General features: G+C 37.1%; 1 protein-coding gene across 2 annotated transcripts; it reads right to left on the reverse strand.

The window, feature by feature from the left end:
- Nucleotides 1-1,331: 1,331 nt before the first annotated feature.
- On the reverse strand, nucleotides 1,332-7,188 carry LOC104908931 (cell number regulator 8). 2 transcript variants are annotated; one of them, XM_057396205.1, is made up of 3 exons: nucleotides 6,691-7,188; nucleotides 3,756-3,963; nucleotides 1,332-1,863 (listed from the first exon to the last, which is right to left on the reverse strand). In XM_057396205.1, exons 1-3 carry the CDS (start codon nucleotides 7,004-7,006, stop codon nucleotides 1,626-1,628), a joined length of 762 nt encoding a protein of 253 aa, XP_057252188.1. In that variant the 5' UTR covers nucleotides 7,007-7,188; the 3' UTR covers nucleotides 1,332-1,625. The 2 variants fall into 2 exon arrangements, with proteins under 2 accessions (XP_057252188.1, XP_010696404.1); XM_010698102.4 differs by having other exon boundaries at nucleotides 1,332-1,868; nucleotides 3,761-3,963; nucleotides 6,691-7,183.
- Nucleotides 7,189-9,590: the final 2,402 nt, after the last annotated feature.

The raw sequence follows: 9,590 nt of genomic DNA on the forward strand, positions 1-9,590 counted from the left end.
ATTTAAAGAATTACACTAATTTGATCATAAATCAAACAACAATATGAGCTTATTACACTAAAAATGCAAGAAACAATATACACAAATAGATGAAAAAGGAAAAAAGACCTAACAAAATTAGGCGAGACTTCACTTAATCTGCCAAATCAAAAGGTCACCAACATTCTCCTTCCATCAATAAACAGTCGAATTTATGGATAATGTTGTCTGTTTTGGGCGACATGGAACTACGAGAGAAGCAAAAAGAAAAATAAAGAAATAGAACCCCAAATCACAAAATCCTATTCACCTGAGTCGCAATACTAGTTTTTTTTTTTTTTTTTTTTTTTGACATCAAGAAAACGTGCATTGATTAAATAACAAAGTACAACATATAACTAATACAACCACACGAAAACAAAAGGAAATCTAAGAGAGCTTTATGAGCTCTTACATGTCCTAAAGAACATAAAGAAGCAAAGCTGATTAAGAGTCGCCAAAGAAAGATTGCGCCGCTAGTCGATGAATGCACTGGTGGAAGCAAAACTCGGATGACTAATGGATGTGATAGGAGAAGCAAATATCAATCACGATCTGGACAACGAACCAAAGGCAAGGTTTGCATCTCGTCGCATGAGCAATCCCAACGAACGTCTGACGCGTGGGATTCTGGGCTCATGAACTAGTTTTTTTAGTGTTCCCAAGATGACAATGTTCCCGAGCATAACAAAGTCTTTTCTTTTTCTTTTTTTTTTTTTTTTACAGAGACACAACAATATCATTAACAGCTCGTTTGGTAGTTGGTCATAAATGGTGGTAATGGGAATGAATTTGTGTGTAAATTTGTGAAAAATATCATTATATAATTCCATGGTAATGCTAATTTATCCTAAAGTGTCCACTTTCCTTCTTGAATTTTCATTCCCATCCAATACCACCCTGTAGGTGGTAATGAGTGGTAATGAAAATTGCTTCCCTTTGGAGACAAAAACACAAGTTTATGGGTGAGATTGATTGCCCATGGAGAAAAAATGCCTCCCCATAGAGATTTTAAATGTGCTTCCCTAATAAAATTACACTTAAAATCCCGAACCCAAGAAACACAACAGACTAGCTGCAGGGGATCCTATCAAACCAACTTCAACAAGAGATTGACCACCATACACACAATCATCCTCACCCACAAGAGAGATTATCAAAATAAAGGCTAACCCACATAACACAGCAACACCCAAGCCAATGTAATTGGATAAAAGAACAAAGATGTAAACCACATGAGTTGCGCTCGTGCAAATCCTCTATTCACTTCTGTCTAATGCAACATGATCCTGCTATTAACATGCAAATGAACATTAATACACGAAACAAGAACATTCTCATTCACAACATGCAACCTTGTCACAGTCACAAATTACTAAATCATTGACATAGGAACAATATGTAATACTGCAGAGCTGAGTTGATAGTATTTTAAGTGAGATATCAGGGCCTCACATTCCACTCCACTATTTTTATGTTCTTAACATCATTGCACAAAAGTAATACTTCACAGCTGCCTACTAACAGCATTCGATCAAACATTATGGATCAAGTATAAACATAGCAATTGTCCGTATAGACAGACCAGTAAAGATGGTCAGAAGCTTTCATGCCTTTTCACGACCCATAGCCTGTTCCCCAGGAGGAATCATAACCAGGACTGGCTGAGCATTAAAACCAGGGTGTGGCAGCCTACGACGAATCTCCCGACCTTCCTGGCAGAGTGAGCAAGGATGACAGAAGACATGAGTGGCAAAATCACAAGCTGTCTCACACTGCTCCCTTTGTACCTCATCCTCCAGAAAGCTTCCGCTACAACTGCACTGCCGAGTTAGAGCCTCACAAGTTCCCTGTTGAGATAATAAGCCATTAATCTTACAGGTCTCTTAAAAATATGATTAGTCTAGTAGAGGGTTAGAAATTAAAGGTCTTATTTACTTCAGTAGAAAACAAGGTCATTCATTACTCACCAGACATTTCACATCATTTAAAAGGCAATGAACCAAAAGATAGAACAGCAGCTGACCTATAATATAGTCCTACACTCCTGATATAATGAATGCATTGTGCATATAATGCTGCTCTTTGCTGTCTCCCCATAGAGGAATGATGGGAAATCACCACAAGCTACATATGCCTCTAGGTTAAGACAATCATGCCGTTCTCGAGTCTAGCACATATACGGAGATAGTTCCATCCAACACCATGGCATATGCACAATGCTCTTGCACTTGGTAGGAATATAGGGTAACTTCCATATCTTGCCCCTCTAATTTACATGACACCGAAAAACCCAACTTATAGCGCACATTTCACCATCAAAAACTAACTGAAGTGAGGTAAGTCTCATTAATGGAAAAATATGTGTCTGACAAGCCATAGGCGGATACACAGGGGTACAGTGGGTACAACTGTACCCCCATTAATTAGAAAAGCAGATATATATAGTTTACACATGTAGATTTTCAAACTAGTATTTGTTTCACTGGTAAGGGAGAGGAAATTGATAAAAGAGTGTGAGGTTGCATGTTCGATTCCTGTAATCTACTTTCATCTTTCTTTCTTTTTCTTACTCTTTTTTTTTTCAAATGTTCTTTAGCAACATTTTCTTCCCCTCTTACTTTTAGGCCTCTAAATAAAAGGAATAACTTATGTAGAAGTTAAATATGCAATTCTTATTATACATACACCAATATGAATTATAGAAAGTTGCTAACTTATATTAAAATTGTTGGATTATTTTGTATTCTTTTTATCTCACTTCTATGAACTTATTAAGTCATCATTTTATCTTCTAATAACCATTTTTCACCTTAATTCATTAACATGATTATGTGACTTATATCAACAACAAATTTTAAAAAAAATTCTTCTACAATAATTTATCTTTCAAAATTTTCTCGGAATTCAAATTCATTACCTTTATCCACATCTTGTATCGGAGCATTTATATCATATGATTTTTTTCTTATATATTAATGGTATTTTTAGGTTAAAGTTGGCGAAATTTGACTCCAAAAAATAAAATATAGCCAAAGATTAGGGACGAAAAAAATGATATATTTTATAAATCTAATTGCTCATTGTTCCGTACCCCCACTTCTGAATTTCTAGATCCGCCACTGACAAGCTAGGTTTCAAGTTTCAACTCTTTCCAACAGCTACTTAACTCTCCCAATTTTCCAGATTGGGCAAATATCTCATCGAAAAAATCACTCAATAAACCATCATTGACACAAATTCTAAAAAGAAGATATAGCCCTCTCTCCCTTACAAACATAGGAACAAAGTTGGGTCAAAATAATGTTAACTTATACTCCTAATTAATATCTACAGCAACGCCCTTGCTACTAAACTTTATATACTCATGAAAGAATTATTCAAAAGAATGAAAGATAATCTACCTACACTAAACTCTCAAAAAACAGGAAAAAAAAAAAACTATTTTTTCAGGTTCTTTTGTCGAAAACGAGACAAAGCCAAGTAACACTTATAGAGGCATTTGGGTATATAAGTTCTATATTTCAATTAATATATCCTAACAATCATTCATGGTGTTCATTGCTCAAAGTACTGAATCCTCGGTTTAGGTTATATACCCTTGAATTTTGGAAGATGCCAATGAACAACTAACCGCCACAAAGCAGGTGCAACAGAGGTTCGGCAATTAATTAATAATGCACAAATAGCCATTTTGATGTAAGAATTAATAACAGCATCCTGCGGCGAAATAAGAGCTTACCTCAAGATTGAACATACGGCGCACAGCAGTACGGCTTGTATATGAAAACCAAGGAGCTACACAGTTCCATCCGAAGAAAGAATTTCCAATAAGATACAGTGCAGCATAGGACAAGCAATGATTGTAAAAACTGCCGGTGCTTGAGCCAAGTCTTTCAACATTGCTTCCATAGAGAATGCACGGAGCCACGCTTCCGAGAAGACCTGACAAGTAGGATAGAGGATAACGATCCCTTCAGTCATATTCAAAAAAAAAAAAAAAAAGAAGGGGGAAGTGTTAGCAGGAAGTGAAACGATATTGGTTTGACTTTCAGTTTCTAGTTCAATCTAGAATTGTCCCCGTAAATATTACATTATGCTTACAAGGGCTTTTCTGATAAAACTTTGCCCCTTATTTGTGAAACTAATATCCAAATTCATATAGCTCCATTAGAAGAAAAAAAAGGCTAGAGCAAATGCATCGTTGCTATCTGCTACTACTAATCTGGTGTCACTTGACAAAAAAAAAAACCCAAATTCCAGAGGCCTGAGGCTAAGACTATAGCTATGAGCTGCCCTAGCTATAGCGACACCGACAAAGTAAGATAGTTAATGAATAAGCTCATCAAAAGCTTTTAATGAAACAGAAGGAACACTACCACTTCCAAATTCACAGATACAAATTCCACAAAAGAACTCCTACAGCTTACATGAAAATATAATTTATCTGAAAATCTTGATCCCCCAAGGCCATGCTTGAAATGAGGGCATATACGAAAGAATGACAAGGCGTAAATGGTAAGAGGGTGTCTACATGGAGGTGGCCATGAGCGCTGATTAAAGGAAGGGGTATTGCTAAGGTAACTATTACTCTTATTTGGAGATAATTTGTAACTCTAGGGGAAACGCGGTGCTGATTATTTCCCTCATTTGGCAATAATCATTTACCTTATCCCCCTCTTCCTCTTCCTTTCCACTAGATACTAACAACTACCACGGTACCACCTCCCCCATTGATTTGCAGCATCTTTATTATGTCCTACGTCCTAATACCCCGTTAATTGTTTACCCCCACTCCAAGCCCACACATGACACGTGAGGCGTCAATATATATCAAGAAATAAACCAGATGCCCTATATATCAAGAAATAACACCAGATGCCCTCGGTAGTAGATTTATACAAGGTGGTCAATTAACAGAAAGCAGAACCTAATTAGTGACGTGGTTAGGTCATCTACAAATGGGACAAAAAAAACATCTGAGCCAGTGGCCATTGGCTAATGAATTCTCCAATTCAATAAGCTTACCAACGTAGTAATCCGTTAGAGCAATTACATAAGCTAAATAGACAAATATTGGCCATACAAAGGTTGTAAACTGTAGCATATGTAATCACCAAGAAATACAGCCTCAATTGGCAATCCTGAAAAAACCATTGTAATTCATCCCACAATCACATAAACAAACCATTCCCTATCAAGTTATTTAGCTGTTAGCTCAACGGCTGGTAGTTTTAGTATTGGGATTAGCTTGGTGGTGTCTGTGGAGTGGTGACGTTGGTGTTCAGTTTTTAATGTGTTGGCGGTGGCTGTGGTGGTTTCAGCAGTGGGTTGGGTTGGCAGTGTGGTTACAGAAGCCTAGTTTTTGGTTGGTCAGTAGTGACAAGGTGGTCAGGTTGGTGGTTTCAGTCGTGGGGGTGGTGGGGGTGGGAGGGGACTGGTGGTGTAAATGGTTGCTTGTAGTAGAGTTGAATGTAGACAGTGTCCATGGAAGTGAAACCCTGGGGGTGGGGAAGCAACGCAGAGTTATTGGGGGAATTTAGAGGGGAACGGGAAACCAAAAAAATCTCAAACGAGCAACATTTAAGGGAAACAAGGGTGGTGATGACCTTTCCTTATCTCGAATCCCTCATAAATGCCCCCTTAATTGCACAAAAGAGCTTCCATACCTTACATGAACTTATCAATTGTTTGTAGATCTTTTACCCCACCCATGCTTAAAATGAAGTGAATTATTAACGATTGACAAGGCATAAATGGTAAAAAGGATGTGTACTTGCAGGCGGTAGTGAGCAGCAGCGATTAAACGAAGGGGTATTAGCTAGGTACCTATTACTCTCATTTGGGGGTAATCAATCACCGCTTCCCCAATTCCTCCTCTTTTTCACCAGATACTAACAACCACCACCACCTCCACTACTGATCCACATCGTTATTAACTCCCAAAACCTAATACACCTTACGGCTTGTTTGGTAGTCGTTAATAAATTGCGGTAATGGGAATGAATTTTAAGTGTAGGTTTAAAATATCTCTGGAGAGACAATTTCAATCCCCAAGTTTATATTTTTTCTCCATGGAAAAGCAATCTCACCCCTAATTTTTATTACGACTCATTACCACCTAACAAGGTGGTATTGGATAGGACTGAAAATTCAAGAAGAAAAACATACACTTTAGGATAAATTAACATTACCATGAGAATGAACAATGATTTTCTTTGCAAATTTACATACCAATTCATTCCCATTACTACCATTTATAACCAACTACCAAACGGGCCGTTAGTTGTTTACCCCTATTCCAAGCCCACACGATGTATCCATATAATCAAGAAACAACATAGAGCAGAGAGCTACAGCAGCTATAGTTAAGGTTGCAAGCAACACCAAACGCCGTCAGTAGTGGCTCTAAGGTGCTTAATTAACATTAAACAGAACCTAATTAGTGTCCTGGGTTAAGCTAATAAGTTCTCCAACTCAATAAACTCACCAAGTTAATAGTTTATTACAGCAATTAAATAAGCAAAGGAGACATACTGCCAATGAAAAGGTTGTAAAATGTAATCATCAAAAAAGACAATCCAAATTCCCAATTCATCACACAATCACATAATGTAAACATCCTTATTCATTTCTTCAACAATCACAACGCATATAAAATAAGGAACTCACAAACTTCAAGATCGCTGCTACAGAAGTCATCACTACGACCAAGACAAGAACAAAGGCCGGAGTTCCAATGGGCTCGGCCCATGACAGGCTGGCCCAAAGGCAATCCATGGGCGGCCCAACCGTAAGTCTCCGCCACCTGCGGCTGAGCTACTGTAGGAACTGGCGGTTGTTTCGACGGAGAAAGAGCGTCGACATTTTCATCCATCTTTTTAGAAACAACAACAGCAATATCATCATCATCATTGAGGTTTGATTGGTTGTTATGGGTCCCTTCTGCCCCTAAGAGAGGGTTTGATTCTTCTAGATTGTTCGCCATTGATGTTCAAGAAAAAGAAGGAAATGAGGGCAAAAGATTTGTGATTTGTGAGAATCTCAATCTAATTGCGAGCTTCTCCGCGAGATCTACGCGAAGAAGAAATGTAGGAGAGAGAATGATTAGGTTGTCGGTTGGGTCATAAAATGTTAATGTTAGAGAAAGTTTTATTCTGACGCGTTGCACTACTTTTTCAAACACTCCAATTTGTTGTCATTAACATTCAATTTCACGCGCAAAAGAAATTTTTGTCATCGTGGAATTGATTTACTTATAATTTCAAAATATAAAAATTCTTCAAAGGCAAAAAAAAAAAGACGGATAGTTTTGACAGCGCGTCTTGCATACAACCCCGGCCACATACAAAATTATAGGTATGGTCGCATGCGACAACCTATCAATTCGTCAGCCTATTTTCAAATGGTCGTATTTTACCCGTTTTTCATCGGAATCGAGCTTTTGACTGGGCATTGGAAAACTATCGACCCAAATTTTCATCTCCCACTTGAATCTTTCAAAAATATTAAGTATGCTGTGAGATATGACCTTTTGAAGTTAACCCTTGTTTACAAATCCTTATGGACAAATTAAGTTACTCTTATGAGCAAATGGTGTTGCTCTTATAAACAAATGTGGTTAATTTTATTACAAAAGGGAATACTAATCAATTTACTATTATGAACGAATGAGGTTACTTGTATGAAGAAAATGAGTTACTTTTGTGAACAATTGGGATTTCTTGATCAAATAAGGCATCATATGATTAAATAAGGTTAATATTTTGGACTAATGAGGTTACTCGTATGAAAAAATGAGGTTTCTTTTGTGAACAATTGGGATTACTTGATCAAATAGGGCATCATATGATTAAATAAGGTTAATATTTTTGACTAATAAGGTTACTAGTATGAAAAAATGAGGTTACTTTTGTGAACAATTGAGATTACTAGTATGATTAAATAGGATCATCTTATTATTTAGTGAGGTTACTTACAATGAAAAAAAAGGAAAAATTAATTTTATCAGTCCCAACTTTGGGCGTCCTGACAAAAACCGTCCCAACTTTCATTTTTTATTATTCAGTCCCAACTATTGGGACCTAGCAGGTTACCAACCTGCTAATGTAGGTGAACAGTAGTCGTGTGCCTCCACGTGACCTTGTTAGTTAAAGATACCCAGAATCCCCCCCCCCCCAAAACACAATCTCACACTCTCCTTCTTCCTACCTTCTGCGAAAAACGCTGAAATCCCCCTCAAAAACTTCGAAATTTGCAATTCTCCTCCCATGGCAGCACAACACTCATCAGGCTCCAGCAATTCAAGGGGGAGTGGAAGAGAGGTTCAACTGAAATACTACCATAACATCCCAACAAGACAAAGAACCTGCAAACATGGAGCGAACATGGGGAAGAAAATTTTTGGGTTGTTTTAAGTGGCCTGTAAGTGCTAAATTTTTGTCCTTTATTTATTGAATTACCTAAATTATGATTTTTTTTGCTTTTGTTAAAGGTTAAAATGAAGTAAAATTAGTGCTTTTAATTTCTTCTCCTGAAGTTGAAATTAGGGACATCTGATTGTGGGTTCTTCAAATGGGAGGAGGACAATGAAGGCCAATGCCATGGATGTGAGTATTTGCAGATGAAGTTATTGGAGCAATACACAATAATTGGTGAATTTGAATTGCAGTTCAAAGGTGTGGAGGAAAAGTTACAGAAGTTGAAATTGAAGAAAGACAAGATGGAGGAAGCAATGCACAGTATGAGTGATGAAATGTTGAAGATGCGTTTTGAGAGTTTGAAGACTGCCAAAGGAAAAAATTATGTTGTAATTGCTTTAGGCTTATCATGGGTTCTGTTTGTAATCCTTGCAATTTGGTTTGTACTAAATTAAGCTTGCAATTTGGTTGTACTAAATTAACCTTGCTAGTAATGAATTAAGGTTAGAAGTAGGTTTTGGTTGGTTGTATCTGTGGTGGTGTAATGAAATGTTTGTAATCTGAATTGTTGCTAGTAATGAATGATATTTATATGAAAAGCTTATTTTTCACATTTGGTGTTCTTCAAATATAGCACAAAATTGAGTGACATTGGAGAGCTTTTTGGCAACCTGTAATTGCATTATAACAAAAACAGATAATACAACACTGTCATATATTACAACAAAACCCTTGAGTAAGTTTCAAAGCTGATACAAAAGTGGGTGTTGTGAATACAAACAAGTTCCATGAAAACAAAAAGAAGCCCTAAACACAGTTATGTTCTGAACAAAAACAAGCCCGAAGCAGGTCCATGAACTGAAGGATGATTGGTGTTGTTTGAAGCTTGGCTACCTAGCCCAAGGCTGATTGGGAGCCTTGGTTTGCATCCCCCCTATACATCCAAATAAGAACAGTTAGTTAATGTCAATAATTTAACAACATAAGTAGACATATCCACATTACAAAGTGTTTAACTTACTTTTAATGTAAGTTGACCCATCATTGCCAACAAAGACACCAACCCCAGCAGGTACCTGAAATATGTAAACAAAATTGTTACACACAATTTAACAACAAAGCACAAAGAACAACAAAAAAAAGGATGTCCAC

The sequence above is a fragment of the Beta vulgaris genome, chromosome 7 (genome assembly GCF_026745355.1).
Source record: "Beta vulgaris subsp. vulgaris cultivar EL10 chromosome 7, EL10.2, whole genome shotgun sequence".
NCBI lineage: Eukaryota > Viridiplantae > Streptophyta > Magnoliopsida > Caryophyllales > Amaranthaceae > Beta > Beta vulgaris.